The following is a 25,800-nucleotide window of genomic DNA, read 5'->3' as shown; positions in this document are numbered from 1 at the left end:
ATGTGTCCCAAATAAAGGTGGCCCTGATCATGATAATATTAATATGTTGCAATCAAACCTCACCATAAAGTTGTAATATTTCACTAAAATCAGTGGATGAGTATCTATTTGTAACATTGACCATATGAAGCTCACCATCCCCTGTAATATGGTTTCACCTTATACTATGTTTTTAGGGAACCAATTAAGGATTTTGAGTAAAGTATCCTTGCAGAATGGATTATTTAAATCTACCTGAACCCTAACTTTTTCCACTGGTTTAGCACTGTTCTGTTATTACAGCACTTTTGCCTGTGAATTAAATTTCATTCAACATGCCAAAGACTTTTTACTTCTTTCTCATTCCCACACAGCACTGGAAAAAAGGGTTTCAGAGTGTGTGTGTGTGTGTGTGTGTGTGTGTGTGTGTGTGTGTGTGTGATGTTGCCATAATGCCAAGTGTTCCCATGGTATTCTGGGAAATGTGTCCTAAGGAAAGATGATTCCCAGAAGGCTTCCATATGCTAGCCTGGTAGTCAGCAGGAAATTGATATTGAGAGGGGGAGGGAAGGGATGAAGGAGAGGAGTGCTGAGAGAACTCAAGGAAGAATCCTGGGAGGAAAAGGGTGCAAGGACTGATAAATAGAAATGACAGGAGGATAAGAGGTAATAGAAGAGAAAATAAATGAATGAAGAGGGTGTTTAAAAATAAAAGATCAGAGAAGAGTGGAAAAACTGAAGAGGAGAAAAGCATGCAGAAAGCAGTCAGAGTTAGACTTTTTGTGCTCAGTCAAGTACTTGATTGCACATAATACCTATTTATGCATTTGCCTAGTGTTTAGTCCTTGTCTGCACATCCTTCACATTTCTCTCCACATGGAGATCTACTTATTTGTGCTAAGAGTCTTCCTTCCCTTCTTCCCTTCCTTTCTTTTCCAAACAATTTCCATTTGAGTGATTTTCCTTCTGTCTGAACTACTCTCTCATCTTCCCCTCAAGGTAGTGATTCTCAGTCTTTTCTCATTTGTATCCTAACTTGAATAGGAGTAGGACTTTATTACAACAAGAACTGGTGGAGAGCTAAAAGAAGTAGCACCTATTATTTTTAATTGAAAAAAATTCATATGTAACCCCAGTTACCACAATATAAAAACCCTTCATCTTTAGTCTATTTCTATGGTGCTTCCATAAGACATTTCTCACACCCCATCCCACCAGGATATTTTGAGGGGCTATTTTTACAGTTGGACCTCCCTTGCCCCCACAGCTTTTATCAAAGCAGCCATTTTGACTTGGGCAAAGACTGGGTCTGGTCCTTCCTCTAACCAAGGAGGAGAAACTGATGAGTGTGGTGGAAACCTTGTAGAGATGTACTTGTTAGAGTTGGTGATGGATAAGGAAGAGAACAGTGTTGTCTGAGAAGGAGCTTAGGAGAATGGATTTCAGAAAATTCAGAGAAAAACTAGATGGGATCCCAATGACCTGAGATTCTAAAAGGAAAGTCAACACAAGAAAAGGGGGACTCTGGAGAAAATCATTCTAACAAGACAATCACAATTGATTCTGGTGAGGAAGAAAAGTAGGAAATTTCTAAAATGGTGGATTGACTTCAGGGGGAGCTTTCCCATGGTCTCATATTTTGCTCAGAAGATTGAAATGAGGACAACTACAATAAAGTAACATTGACTTGAGAAAAACAGTGTAAAGAAGATGAAAGTCCAGCATGACTAGTTAGAGGCTTGCAAAAATTCTAAACTTAGCAAAGAGCTATGTTGGTCACAAGAAAAATTCAAAGAATGGATAGACATTTCTTGTGGTTCTAATGGAGATGACAAAGAGAGCCAGTTATTTACCTCCTCTTTTGCTTTTCTCTGTGAAAAGAATGATCATTAGACTAGAGAGGGTTCAAAGGCAATTGGAACTGAACGTAAGTGAGGAAGTGGTAGAATATTTCCTAGTCATCATTCAAGTCTTTGAGGGTGAACACATCACATCCGAAGATACCAAAAAGTATGGGGATACAATTATTGCATCAACTTAATCATGGAGAGCAGGAGAGGTACCAACTGGAGACCAAAAACTGTTTAACAAATTTTCAAAAAGCAGTGGGGAAAGGAGGGCTTGACATGGAGTCTCAGAAACTTCAAGAATAGATTATTGAAAGAAAGGTTTTGAACATTTGGAAAGGAAGGTGTGATCTCTATGAGAACAAGTCATGAATGACTATCCTCATTTCTCTTTTTGGCAAGGTAGCTAGACTGGCAGATCAGGGACATGTTATACCAATAGTATACTACCTACATTTTTCACAAAGTCTCTAATATCCCTGTGGACAAGAGAGGTAATATGATATACCCTGGAGACAGTGAATACTGTTTCTTCTGGGTGATAGTGAGAGAGAGAGAGAGAGAGAAAGAGAGAGAGAGAGAGAGAGACAGATAGACAGATAGACTGAATTTGCATCTCACCTCTGATACTATGATACTATCTGGGTGATCTTGGGCAAATCACTTATTTGGGTCTTAATTTTCTCAACTATATGATGACAAAATTAGACCTTTAAGCTACCTTTCACTTCTAAATCTAAGCTCCTATAATTTACATGGATTAGATGAAAATATATTTAGGTGGATTTAGACCATCTCCAAAGCCAAAGTTAGTTAATTTCAACCAGTAGGAAAATCTCTAGGGAGTGATTCAGAAGTCGACCTTTGATTTTTAATCTCTTCAGTGTTTTTCATGAATAATTAGATAGAATGCAAATTTTTTTGTGGATGCCATGAAGCTGGAAACAGTGTCATTAACTGGGTGACAGAATTGGGAATCAAAAAGATCTCAAATAAGCTGGAACTTAAGCTAGGGCCAAAACTAATGAGATGAAATTTAATAAGACTAAATGTAATGTTCTGTACTTACTTTAAAAAGATTAACTGAACAAGTACAGGGTAAGAGAGAGGTGATTAACAATTTGTATACAAACTACCTTGAAGTTTGGTTAGACTATGAGCTCAATAAACTTCAGCAGGATAACATGGCAGAGGAAAAAGATGGAGAAGATCATAGTGTCCACAATGGCTGCCCTTTCCCAGACCATATTTCTTCATTTCTGGATATCAAACATTAGTAATGATGTTGAAGCACATCAGAAGAGGGCAACTAGGATCGGGAAGGAACCATAAAAAATAATAATAAGTAATAATAGCTAACATTTATATAGCATTTTAAGACTTGGAAAGTTCTTTAGAAATATTTTTCTTCTTATCCTCACAACAACCCTGGAAGGTAGATTCTATCATTATCCCCATTTTACAGATCAGGAAACTGAGGCTCTGGTAAAATGATGTGACTTGACCAAGGGCAAACATTTAGTATCCAAAGCAGAACTTAGGTCTTTCTTGATCCAGTCTAAAACTCTACTCATTGTACTACCTACCTTCCAATGATATAGGAGGATCAGGTGAAGAGGCTGTTTAACCTGAAGAAGAAAAGACTTAGGAAACATAATTATTGTTTTTAAATATTTGAGAAGTTATGCTGGAGATATCATACTTTCCTTGTCTCCACAGGGCAAAACCAAGTTCAATGTAGGTAGACAGATTTCCATTGAACAAAATCTTCCTAACATCAGAACTATCCAAAAACTAGGAGAAGAAATTTCCTTTGAAAGTTGTGCATTCTCCATCATTGGAGGTTTTCATTCAGAAATGGGATAACCACTTACTATGGATCCTAAAAGGGACCATTTTTTTTTATTTCCCCTAAACAATTGATCTGAATAACTCTTGAGATCCCTCCCAACTCAGAGATCATATAAATCTAGCATAATTACTAGTCAGTCCCACCACAAAGTTGTCTCACCCTCAGTCCTTCATGCTTAGCCAAGAGATTTAAAATTGAATCTTTTTTCTTTTTTTTGAGACAATTAGGGTTAAGTGATTTGCCCAAAGTGTCTGAGACTGAATTCAAACTCATATTCTTCTGACTCCAGAGCCGGGTTCTATCTACTGCACCACCTAGTTGCCCCTGATCTTTTTCTAATTATCAATAAAAATCCTCCTGTAATTGAGAGGTGACCAGAATTTGGGTGATGATCTGAGGCTATGAATTTATGATTTGTGACAGAGATTCTCAATCTGGGTTATGTGAACTTTTAAAAAATATATTTTTATAACTGCATTTCAATATAATTGTTTTCCTTTGTAACTCTAGGTGTTTTATTTCATACATTTAAAAATATTACTCTGAGAAGGGGTCCATAGATATCAACACACTGGCAAAGGGTTTCATGACACAGAAAAGGTTAAGAACCCCCAGTCTACGGGAAGCTGCTGCTATTGCTACAGGTTTCCATCCAAAATATTCTTCTGGGATTAGGTGGGTGGGATGGCAGCAAGGTGCTGGGATTTAATATGAAGAGATCTGAATTCTGGTCATGACTCCATCAATAACTAGCTGTTTGCCTTTGGACAAGTAACTTCACTTCTAAAGCCTCAGTTTCTCCCTCTGTGAAATAGGGTAACAATAACTGCACTACTCACCTGACAGGCTTGTCCTTTGTAAAAGCAGGAAAAAATTTGTGCTTTTTTTCCTAATGACAGGATTGAACTAAATTCTCCCTAAGGTCACTTTTATACATAAGCCCTTATCCCTAATATTCTTTTTTGGGGGAAGGCAATTGGGATTAAGTGACTTGCCCAGGGTCACACAATTAGTAGGTGTCTGAGGCCAGATTTGAACTCAGGTCCTCCTGACTCCAGGACTACTCTATCCCATTGCACCACCTAGATGTATCTCCTTCTAGAGAGGCCCTTAAAATTCTTAAATGCTCCTGTAACTGTCACTCTCTTTAAGTCAACTCCCCTCCAGCCTCTCCTTTGGGAAAAACACCTGATTGAATTTTCCTTGAGTGAATCTGAAATTTTCAGTGAAATTTAAGGAAATCATTTTATAGAACACAAAGGTATGAGGTAATACCTTGTAAAAACCCTCTCCCTACTCCCAGGACTGCTCCAGACTATTCACTGGTGGTCCTAGGGAATCTTGTTCATCCTTGGTCATGCCAACCCCCAGGAGTCTTCAGGACCAGGTTGATATGTTCTAGTATAAGATCTATTAATTAATTGTATATTGTAAAACAAATTATTCTTTCAGCCCATGACTCAGTTTCCTCATCTAATGGGGATAATAATGCTTGCCTTAGCTACCTCTCAAGATTGTTAAAAGAAGAGGATATGTTTGGGGTGAAGGGAACATCTGGGAATCAGGGACACCTGAGTTCTTGCCTGAACCTTGCTGCTAACTAGTGACCAAGAGGCCCTTTGGGTCTCAATTTTCTCAATTGGTAGATGTGTGGACTGGATTAAAGTTCTATTTCTAGCTCAAAATTTTGTAATTTATATTGTATAAAATCAAATAAGATTATGCGTTCATGCCTGTCAAATGTATATAAATATATTTAATCCAAGACTGACCTCCAAATAACAGACCAAGACAGACAATTGTCTGTCCCACCCCCTTCCAAAGCATCAAGCCCAACCCAGAGCAATTATAATCCCCTCTCTCAGGCCCAGAATCAGAACAGCCATCTCAGGAAGGAATGAGCCAGGAAAAGTGTGCCAGGACATTAAGTCTCAGTCCTTTGTAGTTGATGCATTGTAGTCATATAGCTAAGGCTCTTGGCTGCCTCCACTGTCTCCACCTATGCCAAGTCCTGGGAGGAATAGACACCTGAAAAACAGGCCTCTGTTGCCCTCCTGGGCACAGCCCCATATGCCCATCTGCATCAGGTCTTTAGCTTCCAATAATCCTTTTATTCCGAGCATTCAAATTCCAAATGACCTTTGTCACCAGGAGGAAAATTAGTGGCAGGTGAATGTCTGGCTTTTCTTCAGGGGAAACCACATGGTTAATTATCTTCTAAGTTAGCCCCTATCAGTCCTTTCCCACTCTGACAGGCAGATGAAAGCACAGGATGATACATGTCGTCACTCAACCTTTTTTCTCTTTCTGTCCCCCTCCCCCCATTCTTCTCCTCCCCTTTAATCTCCTCATGGAGTGAATTATCATTTGCTTTTCAAACCTTTGCTCTAAAGTGGGTGCTCCAGGGAAGCATTTTAAGGAGAAAATATCTCACTGTTTACAAATCTTGATCTGCTCTACGTATGTAAGTTTGCAGAAGTTAAGTCTGATGAAGGCTGAGCTTTTCTAACCCTGAGTCTGTCTCTCTAACAGAAAACAATTACAAAGAGCTGAGGTTATGAAAAATGAACAATCATTCAAGGGGTGACTTTTTAAAATTAGACTTGCCTACCTTTCCCCCTGTATCCCTCTTCTATGTACCCTCATCCTTCTCTTATAATAACAGATTTTTTAGAAAAAAAAAAAGAAGGGAAAAACATGCCTTAAAACTAACTGATCAACATGTCAAGAAAATTATCTATGTGAAATACTCCATACATGCAAACCACAACTTTCACAGGAGTCAGAAGAGGTGTGCTCTTATATCTCTTCTTTTGAGCCAAGTTTATTCTTTATAATTTCACAACACTTAGTTTCAGTTGTTTTATGGCTACTGTTCTCTCCATGTACATTGTAGACATTGTGCATATTAAACAGCTAAGTGGTGCAGTAGTCAGAGTGCCAAGGCTAGAGTCAGAAAGACCCTTTCTGAGTTCAAATCTGACCTCAGACACTAACTAGGTTTGTGACCCTGGGCAAGTCACTTGATCCTGTTTGCCTTAGTTTCCTTATCTGTAAAATGAAATGGAAAAGGAAATGGGAAACCACTCTAGTGTCTTCACCAAGATGGGATTGTGAAAAGTCAGACACAAATGAGTAAACAACAACATTTATAAAATGTACACCAAATAAATTCAACAAAATTTTTTAAAGGGAAAACACTAGCAGTTGTAGGGAATGAGATCAGAAAAGTTCTAGAAACACATAGCCGTTACATAGCCCCATCCTAACAATACAAAGGAAAAGATACAATGACCCTGAGAACCGACTTAATGTACTTAGTACTTAAGGGATTAATTAAAAAACTACTGTGTGTTCTTGGATTAATAGGAAGCATTCTTACATGAGGTTCTTGTCTAGGGAAATTGAGATTCAGGAAAAGAATGGCTATAGATCCTATCACCTAGTGGCCACCCACTTGAACAGTGGGCATAGTGCCTAGTAGGAAAGAAGGACCTTTGCAAATCAATACCTAAAACACAATAGCAGAGATGTCACAAGGTCCCTGAAGGTGCACATCCTTTCTTGTGATGTTCTTGTAGAAGGATACAACCTACAAAATAAGCAAAAAACAAAAACCTCTGAGCCTTAAGGAAAATAGCTATTGCACAGGCCATGTTCTTTACTTTATAGAAAAGACCACAAACAAGGAGCCACACTTAGGCCAGCTGTCTTAGATCACGTTAAAAAAAATAGGAAGATAGACACAGAAAGAAAAATAGAAATAATTAGAATAATTGATTATTTAGTATAAGGGCAAATAGCCCTGCATACCTCACCAGACCTTGGAGGCATCACTCTGAATGCCAGAATGGATATCAGAAGTACTGATGGGGTAAGGGGAGAACCTGGTTTTGAATCCAAACTCTGTAGCTTCTTGGCTTTGTAATCATGCTGAAGCTATTTCTCTTATTAAGCCTCAGTTTCCCCATCTGTATTATGGAAAGAGTGATACGCTTATATCATAATGTGACCTGGGAGAATCAAGTGAGATACTAAGGATACCCATTAAAAACTGCTACATACGTATCAATTTCTCTCATTATAATGATGATTCTACGTCATCAAGAAAGAATAACTAACGTATTTCCTTCTATTCTGGGTGCAGCATTAAGAATGCCACTTACAAAGCAGACTGTATCTGAAACGGTCATCAGAAAGGTAAAGACTCTGGAAAATATGCTACATGAAGAACCATGAAAGGGATGGGGAGGGGGTGGGGAGTGAGATCTTTAGGCTACAAAAAAGTTTAGTTTTCTTCCAATAATTGAAGTATTATCATATGAAAGAGGACTTTTTCCTGTTAATTTCAGAGGGTAGAAAGAAATCAGTGAGTAGAAGTTATAGTGAGACAGACAGATTTGCATTGGAAGAACTTTCTCATGTTCAAACATGGGATAGACTATGTGGAAATATTCAAGCAGGATCTTTCCACAACAGAGAATATAGCCGCATGTGCTAGAAGACACGACTAGAGTTCCTTCTAACTCTAAAATTCTATGAATCTAGTCTCCTCTTAATAAGTCAGCGAAGAATGTAATGTTTCACAAAAATTTCCATTAAAATCTTTGGGTTTTTCCATTATAGTCTTATCACTTTTTCCCTATCACTTTATTCTTAAAAAGATAAATTTTAGTTATGTATTACTCATTTAAATGGAACTAACACCTGATTCTCTTATTATATACGGGTAATGAGTGGCAGAATTGGGATCTGAAACCAGATTCTCTGACTCTAGATAGAGTGATTCACTGGATTTATTACTGTATCATTAATGATAATATTAGTGGTCTTATAATTAAAAAGCTTGAGTTTAAGACTCAGATTTTTACTTATTAGGCACATTAGTCAAGAAGTTTTATTAAGCATTTACTATGTGCCAGGCACTGTGCTAAGCACTACATCCTAGGGACACAAAAAGAGGCAAAAATACTGTCTCCGCCCTCAAGGAGCTCACATCCTAATGGGGGAGACAATGTATAAATGACTAACTTCATACATACAAATAACTAATATAAGCATATTTTGCATATATATGGAGAGAGGGGAGAGAGAGAGAGAGAGGTGGGAGGGAAAGAGGAGAAGAGAGGAGGGGAAGGGGAGACAGAGGGAAGAAAGAAAGGACAGAGAGAGAGAGAGAGAGAGAGAGAGAGAGAGAGAGAGAGAGAGAGAATGTTATGGGGGAGGGGAAGAAGAAGAAGACAGTAGATGGAAGGTAATCTCAGATGGAAGCACTGTGAGGGTAGGGGGACAGGGAAAGGTCTGCTGCAGAAGATGAGATTTGAACTGAGTCTTGAAAGAAGCAAGGGAAGCCGGGGATAGTGATGAAGAAGCCCTCAAAGCCTGGGGGTTAGGTTTTACCAAAAAAAAGGGGGGATAATGGAATGTTGTGCATGAGGAAAAGAGAATAGGCCAAGGTATCCGAATCACAGACTGCAGAGAGGAGAATAAAGTCTAAGACTGGAAAAGTAGGAAAGGACCAGGTTATGAAGGGCTTTGACTGCCAGACAGAGAATTTTCTACTTAATCCCAGAGGTAACTGGAGTTTCTTGAATAGGGGGAGTGAATGGTCAGACCTGGATTGCAGGAATATTCCTTTGGCACATGTGTGAAGGATGGATTGGAGTGAATAAATGAATTTTATTCATTAATAAAACATTCATCAAGTATTTATTATATGCAAACACTGTACCAAGCACTCAGTATATAAAAAGAAAAATAAGATAGTCTCTCCTTTCAAGGATTTACATTCTAATAGAGATCATACGTATGGTGCATTTCAGCTGCAAATCAGATGAGAAAGTCCCATGTTCCTTAGGGCACATTAGCAAAGCAGATGTTAATGCTTCTTCTTTACTGTCATTTCCACTGATAAAATCATAACATTCTCTGATGTTGAACCATTTGACAGTATCAAGGACTTTCTTTCCTGGGTCTTCAGTAACTGTGGCAGTAGCACCTTACATACACTGCCTTCTGTCTCTCTCTCAGGGGACCTTATTGCTTTAGTGAGACTGGTCTGTCTATCCTGTGTATAGAAGTTGACTAGCACTTAGTAGGGATGATTGGCCCCTTATCCAGAGGAATTGCTTTCCCAGATGATGACAGTGAGATGCTTAAAGCAAGTGTGATGGTCTTGGGGTGGGGAGCTAGGGAAGGCTGCCACTCTCAAGGCTCTTGTGCCTATCTGCCTATGAGGGGCAGCTGATCAGTAGTTATTGCTAGTGATGATAAGAAAAGTAGGCCCTCGCTCCAGAATTACTTCTCTTCTTAATAATGGCTGGGAAGCTGAACTAGATGCAGGTCTGGTGATTTGAGGAGCACTTCCAGAGGCTCTTGGGCTTAAGGTCCTTGGCATTCCTAATCAAGGTCAGAGGGAAGATGGTGATCAAGGTGGTGCTGATTTGACTTGCATGGGACATGCTGCCTCCTGTCTCTATTTCAGGCTAACTTGCTATTTCAGCTAAGTTGACTTGCCTACCCTGTGTATCTCAGTTAGTCACTCAATTGGTAGGGTGGTTGACTTTTCCAAAAGAGTAGTTCCCCTGGATGATGTCTGTGAGGGAGAGACTTGTGGCAAGGACAGCAACCAGAAGGTTATTAAAATAGTCCAAGTGAAAGGTAAAAAGAGCCAAGGTAGTAGGAAGGGAGCTGTATGAGTAGAGAGAAGTGAATGTATATAAGAGATGTTGTGAATTTAGAAATGGCACAATTTTACAGTGTATTAGATATGTGAAGTAAGATTGAGTTAAGGCTCAAGGAAGACATCAAGATTTTCAGTGCAGATGACTAGGAGAATGATAAGACCTTGACAATAATAAGGAAGCTGAGAAGAGGACAGAGGTTTTGGACATGTCATATCTGAGATGTGTATCTTTAGCTGTTATTTATTATTGATGGTAGCTCAGGTGGCAAGAGTAGAGATATAGAGATCTGGGAATCATTTGCCTAGACATAATAATTGAACCTCTGGATGCTTTAGAGATCACCAAGCAAAAATAAAAGGATGGAGAAGGAAAGAGAGCCCTGGATAGAGCTTTGGGGGACATACATAATTAGGCGGCATAACATAAAGATCAAGAGAGACTGAGTCATGTAGGAGGTGAACCTAGATAGAGCCATGACATGAAAACACAGACAGGACAGGGTATTCCAGAGATGGTAGTCAACAGTGTTAAAAGCTACCAAGAGGTAAAAAATAAAATTGGAATTTCATTAAATTTGTCATTACAAGAAACTTGGTTACTTTGAAGAGGGCAATTTCAATTGGATCATGAGATAAGAAGGCAGACTGTAGAGGATTTAGAAGCCAGCAAGGAGAGAAGAAAGGGAAGCACATGGTATATACAACTTTCTCAAAGAATTTAAGCAAGAAAGGGAGAAAAGATAGCTAGCAGGGATGATCTGATCAAGCAACATTTTTAAAGCATGAAGAGATATTAGTGTGTTTGTAGGCAACAGGGAAAGAACCAGTACATAAGAAGAGATTTGAGAGTGGAGATGATAGTGAGAAGCAATATGCTAGAGAAAATAGATAGGAACAAGGATACATGTAGAATTAAATTTAAAAAGATTTTGCACAAATAAAGTCAATGCAACCAAGATTAGAAGAGAAGCAGAAAGCTGGGGAACAATTTTTGTAGGTTTCATTTCTAAAATATAGAGAGTACTGAATCAAATTTATAGGAATATAAGTCATTCCCCAAATGATAAATGTTTAAAGGATATGAACAGGAAATTTTCAGATGAAGATATTAAAACTATCTATAGCAATATGAAAAAATGCTCTAAATCACTGTTGATTAGAGAAATGCAAATTAAAACAACTCTGAGGTACCAACTTATACCTATCAAATTGGCTAATAATATGACAAAACAGAAAAATTATAAATGTTGGAGATGTGGAAAAATTGGACTACTAATGTCTTTTTCTTTTTTCTTTTTAAAATTTATTTATTTATTTATTTTTAGTTTTCGATATTTACCTTTATAAGATTTTTGAATGACAAGTTATCCCTGTCTCTCCCTTCCCCCTCCCCAAGATGGCATACCGATTGATATAGGCTATACATGCCTATTATTAAATTACTATAGTATAATTATAAATTGTTAAACATATTTCCACAAAACTAATGCATTATTGGTGGAGTTGTCAAATGATCCAACCATTCTGAAGAGCAATTTGGGACCATGCCCAAAGGGCTACAAAATTGTGCATACCAGGTCTTATTACAAAGAGATCATAGAAAAGGAAAAAGGACCCACATGTGCAAAAAGCACTTGTAGCAGTTCTTTTTGTGGTGGCAAAAAATTAGAAACTGAGAGTATGCCCATCAATTGAAGAATGACTGAACAAGTTGTGGTATATGAATGTAATGGAATGCTGTTGTACTATAAGACATGATGAGCAGGTGGATTTCACAAAAACCTGAACTGATGCTGAGTAAAGTGGGCAGAACCAGAACATTGTATGCAGTAACAGCAATCTTGTGCAATGACCAAGTGTGATAGACTTAGATCTCAGCAATGCAGTGATCTAAGACAATTCCAAAAGACTCATAATGGTCAATGCTATCCACATTCAGAGAAAGAACTATAGAGTGAATGCAAATTGAAGCATACTACTCTCTTTTTTTCTTTCTCATGGTTTTTCTCTTTTGTTCTGATTTTTCTTTCATAACATGACCAATATGGAAATATGTGTGTACATGCATAGCCTATATTAGATTGCAGGAGGGGAAGGAGGAGGAAAAATTTAGAATTCAAAATCTTTTAAAAGTGAAGGTTGAAAACTAAAAATAAATAAATAAATTGGTGGGAGGGGAGGGGCAGAGGGTACATGTAGAGAGAGTTTGGTTTCCTCAAGGAGGAGGGATATCCCATCAAGTGAGAACAGAAATGAAGGAGATTGTGGGGAAAGATATTTGAATAATGTGAGACAAGGAAAAGAGAAGAAACACTTATTAAATAACTTTATTGGGTGTGCGTGTGTGTGTGTGTGTGTGTGTGTGTGTGTGTGTGTGTGTGTGAAGTATGAGGCAAGGTCTTTAATAAGAAGTGCTGGGGGGGGCGCTGTTGGGGAGGGTTTTAGGAAAGTTCAGATAGCTGCTGTGGCGAGTGACGCAGAGAATAATTTAGGCAGGTGTAAGAGGATTGCCTTGCTGCAGTGAGAATCCAGTTAAGAATAGGTAACATAATTTTGTAATGAGCCCAATCAGCATGGTTTCATGTCTTTTCCCAGCTCTGTTCAGAAGTATGTGATTAAGAATGGAAGCCAATGGTAAGAATAATCCAGGATTTAGGCTTTTGAGGCATAATCAGATGTTATCAGTGATAGGAGAATGGGGCAAGGGATTTGAGAGTAGAAAATAACATAATCTGAACTGGTTCACCAAAGGATCAAGATAAAGAAAGGAATATATTGTGGTCAGGATAGAAGTGATGGCATGGGGGAGAACTGAGGCTTAGGGGAATGAAGGTCAGAGTGAGGATGAGGGATACAGTTAGAAGTCATACATCATAGGGAAAGAAAGACATTTCAGGGTTCAGGAATACAGAGACAGGTTGTGAGTGATGGCAAACTCAAAGGTGTAACCATCTGCATGCAGTTCAGGTGATGTGGAAGAAGAAATTAAAGTAATTAAATTGAACCAGGACCTAGGAAGTCAGGGTATTTGAGAGGGCATCAATGTATATGCTGAAGTCTCCTAATTTTAAGGAAGTAGATGGGTAAAGAGGAAGATTATGAGCCAGGCACCGAACCGTGTTCAAGCAACATAGCGTATCTAAGTTTCACTCTCCCTTTCAATAGGAGTGTTTAATACTAGTATGTGAACTACCAGCCTCATGGGATTTTTCTTCTTAGGAAGGTATGCTATAAGCCTTAAAATGTGATGAAATTGTCAGTTGTTGTGACAATGATGATGGTGTTGGATTAGAGAGAGAAAAACAGAGATAGAGACAAAAGGGGAGTAGAGGAGGAGAAAGAAGAGAAGGAAGAAAGAGAGAAGGCTAAAGGAAACGATATAATAGAAAGCTTCCTGGATTTGGGAGTCCAGGGAACTGGGTTCTAATGGACCTACTTACCATATGATTTGACAAAAGTCACTTAACCTCTGTACTTACCATCTTTCTGTGAAAGTAAAATAATAATACCTGACTCAGAGGAATATTGTAGGAGTATTTTGAAAAAAATGTAAAAGGCATACACTATAAAAAATATAAAATTATCATTATTGGATAAATTGATGCACATCAATGAGTATTTTTTTATGTTGGAACAATTTGTAAATGATGTCTTAGAAATAATAAATGTATTTTTCAATTCACAACAATATGGAAGAGATTCTAGGAAGTTCTCTTTCCTAATTGGAGCAGGTACTAAACTAATGTGTGTTGAATTGAATTGAATCAAATCTCCTAAACCCTCAAGCAGACCATCCACGTGTTGAAAGGCCATAGAGCACTTTGAAAGTCAAAACTTCGGCATCTCAACATGCCAAAGTTACTTCTGAACTCAATCATCATCTCTGTCCACTACAAACTAACCTAGAGATGAACCCAGATTATTTGAAGAAATTGGAAGGGATACTTCCAATGCCTTACATCTGAGTGGGGACTGGGCTAATTGTGATTGGTAAAGCCAGAATAAGGCAAGGTTTGCAAATTACACTCTTCCAAGCTTTGAGCTTTTACTGTAAAGACATATAATTTCACCTGTCACAAGAGATATGCCTGTATACATTGGAAAATAAATTTTTCTAGCCCTAATATAGTTGCATTTTTTAAACAAAGCAATATTTTAGCTGTACTCTCAGTAGCTACCAACTGCTAGTCCGGGTTCTAGCAATAGCCCTCACCCTGTGGCACACGGGGAACAAATTATACCATTGGTCAAGGAGGAAGAGAAGGAAAATTACAAAAACTGGGCAGAAATTATTTATAAATTATTCTGCCTCTGAAGACAGTGCCCCACTCTTGATAAAAGTCAACTTTGCAATATCCTTCTTAAATGCAATCTACAAATATTTGGTACTGCTCTTTTTATCTGGATTTTAAGCAGTTAATTCAAGTTTCCAGCAAGATCAGTCTTTGTCCTTTTAGTCTGGTATGTTGGGGCCAGTGAAAGATTCTGGCAGAGCCCTGCCTTATACCCTACTTTGACCTGGTGGGTTCATTTGCCTATCTACAGACAAGTTTGTCATGCAAAGAGACACAAAGTACAAATGCACAAATGACTTACCCACCAACTCATGGGAGAATTCTTTTTTTTGTTTCCTGTCCTCTCAAGAAGACAATACAGATGTATGTTGCCTTGGAGGGTAAGAAAGCAATTGAATATGGGCCAAGGGTAACTCCTGAGGGCACTGACCCAGGATCTTGCAATCTCAGCATCTTCCAGAGTTTTCCAGTTTGAAAAACCATGATGCATAGTCACAGATAGATTCAGGAGCACTGAGGGCTGTAGGTGTTTGAGGGTTTTTTTGGCATTTTTCGGAATATTCCAAAATAGAATTCATACTACTTGTAGAATTCAGGTCAGAACTTTCCCACTATCACAGTGTTGTTAATTGTTGTTTAAATGTATGTAAAAGTTATGTATGCATGTGCTTATTTTTGGACTGGGTCTGTGATATCATTAGTGTAGGGAGCTCTGGATGAGAGACTGCCTCCTCCTAAAGAAGACTGGAATCTGTTCTGTACTTTAGCACCTTAGAAAACTGTCCAGGGCCCTAAGAGATTAAGTAACCTACCTAGGATTACACAGCCTTAGGTGTAAGAGGTAGGACTTGAACCTGGGTCTCCCTAAACAGCAAGCCAGCTCTCTAGCCATACATCATGCTGTGTCTTATATTGATGTTTGTTGTTGTGTTGTAGTGATGGTACTTCCGTCATTTCCAACTCTTCATGACTCCATTTGGGGTTTTCTTCGTAAAGATACTGGAGTGGTTTACCATTTCCTTCTCCAACTCATGTTACAGATGAAGAAACTGAGGCAGAGTTAAGTGACTTGCCCAGGATCACACAGCTATAAGTGTCTGAGGCTGGATTTGAACTCAGGTCCTCCTAACTACAGGGCAGGCTCCCTTTTCACTACACTGCCTATCTGCTCTCTTTCATCAATGTACATGCAGATAATATAAATAACTTGCTATCGAAGCTCGTGAGAGTTTTTGGAGGCATGTTTTCAATCCTAAGAACCCTGAAAATCAAAATGCTATACTTGCTAAACCTGGGTCCAGGAGCCCCTATGTCTGGAGCCCCAGTCTGACTTCTTTCTTTCTTAGTCTTGTAGTTGTATGTGTATGGTGGGGGGAGAGGAGTTTTCTCCTTATTTACATCTTCCTTTGACTTTTTAATAATAACATTTGTGAGGAGATACATCAGGGCAGTAATTACTGATGGAGAGCACTGGGCAGTGTAGATGAATGATGTACAGATGGTTGGTTGCTTTGGGTCAGGTACTACCAGTGTATTCCTAGCCTGTGAAAAACGATAAAGGTTGCAGGGCTGCCTTTGTTGGTGAGGTATCTGGTGGCTTCAAAAGGCTATTAGGGAAGTGTAGAACATATTGATTTGTTCTTGTTTCTCTGCAGTTTGCTGAACATTAAGTCTTTAACGTTTTTCTCTTAAATGAAATATATGTATTGACCACCAAATGTGATCTGACAGGACCAACATTTACCTGTACCCACACTGTCTAAACACCTTATTAAAAGCACAAATACAGCATTATCTGATGAATAATCAATATCAGTATGAAAATTGAGGGGCCTATGGCTAATCCAATGGAACATGAATTGACAGAGAACCTTAGGCAATGTTTGCCAGGATATATTTGCCTAGTTTTAGATACAAGGTGATTATCATCAAACAATATTTATTCAGCATTCTCAGGATAAATGACACAGACTTGGAACTATACAATGAGAAAGGAGGATGAGAACAGGTCCTGTGAATCATGCAAAGGAAGCAAAGAGGTCCAGTGTGGGGCGGGGGGAAGCAAAGGGCTTCCACAGACATGGGCTCTCCTCTTGATGCTTTCACCAGCTCTGTGTGATGATCCTAGGTGAATAATTTAAGCAGTCTGGGCCTTGATTTCTTCATTTGTAAAATAAGGATTAAAATGGCTATCCTACTCACCTCTACTGGGTTTTATGTTCATGGGAGGCAAAAGGCATTTTGAAAAGTTATTACTACTATTCAATCCAATTTGCCCAACATTCATTAATCACCTGTAATGGCCCCTGCCATTAAAGTTGGATAATACAGAACATAATGAAAGATTGAATTACAAACATAAAGACTTGTACGTCAGGAATTGAGGAAGCCAAGCCAGTGAGTTAGGGTGAGCCCTAGCTTCCAGAATCTACTTTTATCAGTTTTTAAAATACATTCATGCCTACATAGTTTTATATACTTTTAAACATCAGTCAACAATGATATGATGGTGGGAAAGTTCTGACCTGTGTTCTGCAAGTAATATTAGTTTTATTTTTAAATACTCAACAAAATGCAAAAAGTACATCAACATCCCTCAGTCTTCCCAAGTCTATCTGTGACTCTTTATGTATAATGGCTTCTCAGAATGGTTTCAGGACAAGGCAGGCTGAGCTGTCAATCATCCCCCTGAGCCAGCTGACCTATTGAACATGCTTGTACAATGCACTCCTCTTCCCTTTTTGTAGGCAGAATTTCCCTAGTGGTTTCCTCTCCTTCTGGGATATAGTTTTCCCTTCTTAAGCAACTCTTTCTCCTTCAAGAGTGATGTTTACTTTTCAAAGCTTGGGGTAAGAAGTGGCCTGGCCAAAGTCACAAACAGAGAAGTAGAAATGCCTGCTCTTCACTTCCTTTCATTCCTACCAGCTCACAATACAGTCAACCGGAGGGCTTACTGTGTGCCAAGTACTGTCCTAAGTGCTGGGGATATAAAGAAAGGTAAAAGACAGTCCCTGCTGTCACAGTTTCCAGCCTAGTGGAGGAGGTTGCAGTCTAACACAACAGTATTTCTGGGAGTGTCTGAATCCTGAATTCATCACCAAGCTTGTAATTTTCATTACTGGTCCTTCTCCTTTTTCTTAAAAGCTGTAAGCCCCAGCCTATTCATTTAGACAAAATTTCTCATCTCTGGAAAGAAGAATCCACTCCCTCTCTCATCCTTTCATGTAGATACTTTGGCACTAAGTACAATAGCAATTCCAGTGTGATGGTGGACGATTTTACTGAAAGTAAAAAATCCTTGGGAACTAAAGCAATATTTAAGGAGAAAACAGTAACAGAAGGGAAAGAACTGACTGCTTTTCTCTATGATGGAAAAATGAGGTTGGGGGGAAGAAAGCATGGGATAGGATTTATTGTAGGATTCTCCCTATTCATTCTGTGTTGGCAATACGTAATGATTTTCACCAAATAGTCTCTGACTGTAATATGCCTTGATCACTCCTCCAGTTCAAGATGGCATCTCATGCACTATTTGTAGATTACCTCCTTGAACCCACGCCTTCCTGCTTGCTTGGCTATGTTCACATCTCCTGCTTTTTTTTGTCTACTCATAGCTCCATTTTCCAAAAGTTTGGGGAGAGTTAGTGAGTAATTTTGCCTCCTTTTCTAGGCATGGCAGCTAAGCTAGATCAACATATGGGTAAAATTTCAGACTCCAGGTTCATATTTTGAACCATGGTTTCCATTTTATTCTGACTTCAAGAAGACTGTATCTGATGTCCAACTTGTGAATGGAAACAGAATGTTGCCACTAGAAAAAGGCTAAGTAAAGAAAGTGGAGTGTTGGAAAGGGTAGACAGTATCCATCGACTATTCTGAGTTTCACTGTTAAGTCACCCCAGCCTAATGGCAGTAACCTAAATATTTATTTGGGAAATGGTTACCCTTATATGAAGAGACTCTAAAATCCTGGCTCTTAACATAGTTTTTGGTCCAAATGGTAGCACACATCATTTCTTTTCCCACTAATATACAGAATGTCTATAGCCCCAACCTACCATCCATCACAGTAGGGCATACCTGGCCCATACTTTATGCATGACCATGAGTCATATCTGCCAGGCCTAGAGGCCTGAGGGCTACCTGAGTCTTCTTACCTTACCTCTCGCAGGTCTTCGGCTGGCCAAACCGGATAGTCGTATGAGAGAAGAGACCTCCCAGAGTCGAACAAGGGTTAAGCTTTATTCAGGGTTCTGGTTACAAGTGCAGGGGGAATTCTTCCTTAGGAGGGAGCGAGGAATCTCCCAAGGAGGCAAAGATCTTGTATTAAGAGATTGGAAGCAGAAGTGTAAGTGGGGAGAGAGGGGGAGGGAAGAGCGAAGAGAGGGAAAGGGAAGAGAGGCCTTCTGTCGGTCAGGGCCCCTCCTGAGCTAAGAGCGCTTTCAGGCTTTCCTGATCCTAATTAAGCTCTCCAGCCGCATAGTTTGCACCTGAATACCATGCCTGTTAGATAACAATAGGTGTGCCCAGATCCGGGACAATCTCAAGGGCGGGGAGAGCTCTCTCCCATCACGTTTCTCACAGGAAGAGACAGAAATACACGAGATTGCTCGGTCTCACTCCTCGATTCCCTGGTGTTTATGGGGGGCCTCGTGAGAACTCTAAGATTTAGAAGTTCCCACCTTTACCCGCCCGAGACTGTCCACATGGAATTGAGCTTCCATCCCCAGCACATATCAATGTTTCTCTGAATATAACTCCCTTTGGGGGAGTTTAATCACCCTGGAATAACTTCTTTTGACCCTATATCTCTGCTGAGTTAGAACTTTTTTCATGTATTTGTAATAAATATATTCTCGTGTTGTTTTGTTTAATGTTTCACATGTACTGAGCATTTTAACTTTTCCAGACCACTTTGTAAATAGACTGAGTGTTACTGGTTTAGAGAATGAGTTCATTGAGAAATCATCATGAATGCTTCTGGAACAGAATCAGCAAAAGCATTTATGAAGTGTCTAATGCCCCTGTGTTAGGCTTGGCCAAAAGAAAATTACATAGACCTTGTCCCTGCCTTTTTGGAACATACCTTATTAGGGAGGGATACCTTCATAACTCAATGTGCTAGGCACATCGACCTCAGTATTAATACATTAAAAACAGCTAAGTGTATCCAATAAGTTATTTACACCAACTCAAGGTCAAGGATAAGTGTATTTTAAGGGTGGAAGGGAAAGGTAATATAATAGCATTTTAATACTTTAAGGCTCTGCAATTCCATCAGGAGGTACTCACTCACTCCATGAATGCAGATTGTAATCCCTCTGTAACTTAATATATGGTTTTCATGTGTTGATATGACTGAAAATCTATTATCCTATGGACAGCCTAATAATGAGACTCTCTCAACTCAGCTCAGATAATCAGCATCTGGCATACAGCCCATCACTTGGTATGTATGTGCATCTATGTATGTATGTGTGTATGTGTATATATACATACATATGTAAATGTGTGTATATGTGTATGTATGTATATGTATTTGTGTATGTATCTATACGTGTACATATATATGTATACATACATATACGCATGCATAGTATTGTATCTATACATATATGTATCTATACATGCATATATATGCCTATAGATATTTAGACATACACACACACACACACACACACACACATATATATATATATATATATATACATATATATATATATGCATAATCTATATAATAGGCAGGTTGCCCAAGCATCAGTGCAGTCTCAGAAGAAATGAAGGAAAGCAGGTTGCGAGGAGGTGGACTTCATGGAGTGAGCTCTGAGGAGAATGTAGACAAGAATCCTATCCTATCTCCAGGCCGGGGTAGGCTACATTCTACATTACTAGAGAGAACTTCCAATCTGATAAAACCATAGGTTAACTGAAGTATTTGAGTATAGCCAAATATAATAACAGCATCAAAATACTTCCTCACATTAACAGAGAACTTTAAGTTTTTCAGAGTATGCTCATTTTTTCTCCACTTCTACCCTAGTTTCCTCTAAGTGCAGATATCTCCACTGGGTAAAAAATGAAATGGAAACCCCCAAAGGTCATGTGCCTTGCCTAAGGTCATGTCAATGATATGTGAGGGTGGAGGGGCAGCCCCCTGATGCTTCTCTTAGATTACTGGAATGGAAGCTTCTTGAGATCATGAAATGATTCAGTGTTGACTTTGTATCTCCAGCACCAAGCACAATGTCTCGTATGTAGTAGGAGCTTACTAAATGCTTCTTAAAATGTATTGCAGATAACAGAGTAGTCATAGGCTAAGGGAAAGTCATCAATTTTTCTCTAATCAATAAAAACACATTGTTACCAATCAGCGAATATTAAATTATCATTGTCCTCCTCATCTTCTATCCAAAGTGAGGAAGGATAACATCGAACCCAGGAAGCTGAGGCAGATAGTGACTTGCCCAGGGTCAGACAGCTAGTATCTGAGACTAAATTTAAACTCAGCTTTCCATGATTCAAGGTCCAGCACTCTAGTAGCTCTTAGGTGTTTCTTATCTTTCACAACAATCTTATAAGATAGGTCATATAAAATCTCTAGTCAGTGTGTAAGGTGGGATCTGAGCACAGGTTTTCCTGACTCCAAATCCAGAACTCTGGTTGATATTTCATGATGTCTTTCCCTTCTACTCCTATTCACACTTGTTCCATGATGAACAATTCAAATCCCTACCTGTCCACAGAATTGACCAGAACTGCATTTTCAGGATTTTTTTCCTCAACCTCACAACTAGGTGTTTGTTAGGGTTTTTTTTTAAGTCTAAAAGATGGGAATTTTGGTTGGGGCAGCAAATTTCTGCCATCTCTTTTGGACTAATTTCTAATGTCATTTCTTTAAAAACAAAAGTCAAATGACATTGAAGGATTGCTCTTGGAAAAGAATGGAAAAGGCCATTCCACTTTAATATTATAATCCAATTGTGAATTTACAAATTAAGACTTTAGATATCTATTGATAGTCCCCTTGTTGTTGCTTGGAGAAGAGTGATCCTTTCCCTGGCTCAGAGAGATGTAGGGAGCCACACAGCAATGATTATTCCTTGTGTTATCCCCTATTTCCAGAGTAAAAAAATGGTGGCTTTGGAAGATGGGGCCAGAAGGAGGGAGGGATTATAATTTTCACAAATTTAAACTCTTTAATCTGCCCTAATTTTCCATCTCTTTCCTCCTCTCAATCATGAAGGCACCTTCCATCACAAAGTGATGAAGTTGGAGGCCTAGTTATTGACAGGTGGGCAGTTTGCACAATAAAGTTTAACAGTTTACATCCCTAAGTATGGCTTCATCGATATTGTCGATGGATCCCTTACTTGGTTTATGGGTACTTATCCAATCATTGATTCTTATTCTTTTCTTTCCCTTCAAGCATGCAAACGCAAAGAACAAGAACCAAACAAAGACAGGAACAATTCCCAGAAGAAATCCCGCCTGGTTTTCACTGACCTCCAACGCCGAACGCTCTTCGCCATCTTCAAGGAGAACAAGCGCCCATCCAAAGAGATGCAGATCACCATTTCACAGCAGTTGGGGCTGGAACTCACCACAGTCAGTAACTTCTTCATGAATGCCCGACGTCGAAGCTTGGAGAAATGGCAGGACGATTTAAGTACGGGGGGTTCCTCTTCAACCTCCAGCACTTGTACCAAAGCATGACTGAAAGGATCTAAATTGGGCACAAGTCAACTGTAAAAGGAAAGAACTACAACAACAAAGAAAAGGAAAAAGACACAGGATTCTTAGCTGGGGCCCTTCACTGGTGATTTGAAAGCACAATTCTCTCAAAAAAGAAATTTCTATTCTAGCTGTAATCATAGGACATGTGTTCTTTTTTTATGGCTATGAGTCTAAGTGCAAGCTAAAAATTAGTCTCTTCCACAAAAATACAATTCTTTAAGCATGCTAAGCATACCAGAAACCCAAATGGGTCTCACCTAAAAGCCAGTTAATTCCAATGTGGCTTCAGTCACTCTTAGGATTGCTTAAAAAGAAAGCAATCCCACACATTCTTACTAGCCTCTTGCAGACAAAGTTCCCATGAATAGCAGTGGGAATCTGGCCTGTGTGAGGAATTCCAAGTCTGGGATCCCCAGATGCTTCAGTTAAGAGGAGATTCTAGGAATATTTATGACCTCATTTGCTTTCCGACTGCTTAGCCTACTCTCACTACAATATACCAAAGTTCACAGCCATAACTAGTGAAACCTAAAAATGATAATTGCTGAGCACAAACCTTAAATGTGGAAATCAAATCCAAGAACCTGTTTTTCCAACTCAGGCATCTTTTCACCAAATGGTTTAGGAGCTTTTAGGTCGATCCAGTTGACAGTCTTCTTTCCCTTACCTCCAGAAAGTCTCATACGGTTATGGATCGGTTAAAACAAAATCCATTCACTTGAGCTCAAAGTATCAAGCACAAAGATGATAACTATAGAAATAAGCAAGGTTCTGGATTCATTGCATCCATATTGTCAAGATATTGATTCTGAAATCATTAGCGGATAGCAAAGGAACAAGGATGACTTCAAGCACATTTTGCAGTTTGCCACCAATTCTGTGTTTGTACATGATGCAGACGCTCACTCAGGAGGCCAGTTTAACTGCTATGGTACATGGAGCAAATGCAACATATTAAGAGATCTAGATTTTTTTAGATCATTCATGTATCCTCCTTGGTTTTCGGCCATCTAGACCCTCCTATTGTGCATTGTTACCACAACATCCATCTCATTATTACTATTTCAAGTTTTGTTGTTATTTCATACATTCCTTTGGTGGGGTCCCTCAATGTTTGCTGGCCTTGGGGGAAATTCCAACAACCAACCAACACATCACCTCAATATGATTGTTCATAACTTTTCATCTGAATCCCGAGCCTCTTTCATTGTTAAGTCATCCCTGTATAACAACTGATTAAATCTGGAGAAAACACAGCACACCAAAGAAGCAGAGTCCTGCAAACCAAAGACATTTCTTACTTGCCATTTTCTAGCCTAAAAATACTGTGATTACTTTTAGAAATCAGAATGCCTCTGCAACTCCAAATGGCACTCAGCTGTTGCATTTGGCTGGCCCTTTGGGTGAGCAGTATGGCAATGCCGAGAACATTAGCCAAGTCACATGGGGAGGGTTCACCATACTGGCTGTCCTTGGAGGTGACCAGCTTCCAAATGAGGCCTACAGTCCTTCTCCTGGAGATTGTGATGGTCACAATGTGCATATTTACCAGTGAATGGCCCCTGGAGAGCACCACTGGAGTGTTCAAAAGCAAGCCAAACACTGCAATGATTCTTTAAAGACACTTGAGACTTTTTTATGTATTACTTAATCGAAACCAAAGAAACTTTTCTGCACCTACTTCTGCAACAAACAAAAACTGTTCCATTAAAGATGAATAAGTAAAAAATGAATAATAAATGAAAAACAACAAAGAAGAAGGAAAAACAATGCTGTGCGACACATTGTGTCTGGACAGACCTCTTGGGACATTTTTCGGAAGCAGATTTCAAAGAAAGGGTTGAAACAGGAATGGAAACAATGAAAAGCCTCCATTGGCTGCTGCTTCATTTGACAACTCACTTGGTAATCTTAAAGTTGAAGATTGTCTTTAATTTGTGCCTATGCAGTTTTTCAAAAGAACAAGGAACAGAGCAACGGAAACCTCAACAGCTACAATACCAAAGATGAGGATTTCTCACACCTTTTGTTTCAGTTCATTATCTCTTCTTGCACGGCTAAAATGCTAATAGCATCATTGATTTGTGTAAAGGTAATCAATTCCGTTTCTTTGAGCAACAAAAGAAAAGGGTCATTTATTTTATTTTATTTCCTTTTTTTTTTTTTTTTGCTTTTATAGTCTCTACCCCAGCATGGAATCTCTCCAAAGGTACCACAGACTCCAAGTGTAAGATGTTGGGATACTTAACTTATGTCTCTTCTCCATCCAGGGAATGTGGGAGAAGAGATTGTCACTTGAATGTTCTTTGCCTGATCACCTAAAATTTGTTCTGAGTATCCGAGCCTTATCATCAGGGGAGTGAAGGGGGACACTGTGCTGGGCAAATCTTTTCCCCTTCCATAATACCAAAGAGTTTGCCATCATGATAGCTTTGTCTCCATGTAGTTGCTACATCCGAACAGGGCTCATTTCAGAAAACATGTAAAAATTATTGTGATTTCTACTTTTCTATTAGCTTTTAAAATCATCTATAAAGCTGCATTTTTAAGATGAAATATATATTCCTATATATGTATTAAAGTATATATGTTTTATATATGTGTTATTTGCATAACACATATATACATATATACAGGGTGTCCCAAAAGTCTGTGCATAGTTTTCAGCTTTAATAGCTTCAAACTGTAAAAAACACTTTTGGGATACCTTGTATATATCTATATACACATATATGTATACAGAACTAACTCAATATCCATGAGATCCAGAAAATATTGTTGTCAAAAAGTAACATGTTGTTATTGTTGTATGTTCGATTTGTTAAGTATATGCTTCAGAATTCGAGTCATTTTTTCCATGGCATTCCAAAGGCAAAGAACCACTGTAGATGTATGGTATTTAGACTGAGATGAAATGTCCAGACAAAATTTAAACTTCCGGTCATATGTTCTGGAATTATATCCACTACATATGAATTTATCTTGCAACAAACTCATCATTTGCAGCTGGAGTGAATAAGATGTTCTAAGCCTCCCCCCAACCCACATATTGTTATAAATACTAGGTCCTGCTCAGGATTGAACAAATAACAGTAAGAAGCCCATCATATTTAACTGCCAGGAATTATTCAATAGAGCCTCCCCATCTTGTTACCTAAAATGAAAATCCCCTCAAAATGAGAATGTACCCTACCATTGTTTTTCCTCAAGGAAATTCCATGTTCTTCTAGCCTGCTCCAACATATGTGGTTTTTAGACATGCTGAAATGGCTTTCAGTAGGGGAAAGTCCAACCTTGCTTTGACAGGCAAATTAGGTTCCTCAGGGGTTGGTGATTATCGAACTATATCAAAAACCTGAGTACAACCACAGTCAGTTTGGAGGAATGGGGAAGAAAGGTAATGATATT

At 38.8% G+C, this 25,800-nt stretch overlaps 1 protein-coding gene across 1 annotated transcript in view; it reads left to right on the top strand.

Annotated features, from left to right (window-relative positions):
• ONECUT2 (one cut homeobox 2) overlaps nucleotides 1-24,535 on the top strand; it is a 63,044-nt gene extending 38,509 nt beyond the window's left edge. Inside the window, 1 exon segment of the mRNA XM_072605966.1 lies at nucleotides 22,085-24,535. Coding sequence (XP_072462067.1) covers nucleotides 22,085-22,371 — 287 coding nt within the window. The 3' untranslated portion in view covers nucleotides 22,372-24,535.
• Nucleotides 24,536-25,800: the final 1,265 nt, after the last annotated feature.

This window comes from Notamacropus eugenii, chromosome 4 (genome assembly GCF_028372415.1).
Source record: "Notamacropus eugenii isolate mMacEug1 chromosome 4, mMacEug1.pri_v2, whole genome shotgun sequence".
In the NCBI taxonomy this organism is placed as follows: Eukaryota; Metazoa; Chordata; class Mammalia; order Diprotodontia; family Macropodidae; genus Notamacropus; species Notamacropus eugenii.
This window is presented reverse-complemented; position numbering and strand designations above follow the sequence as displayed.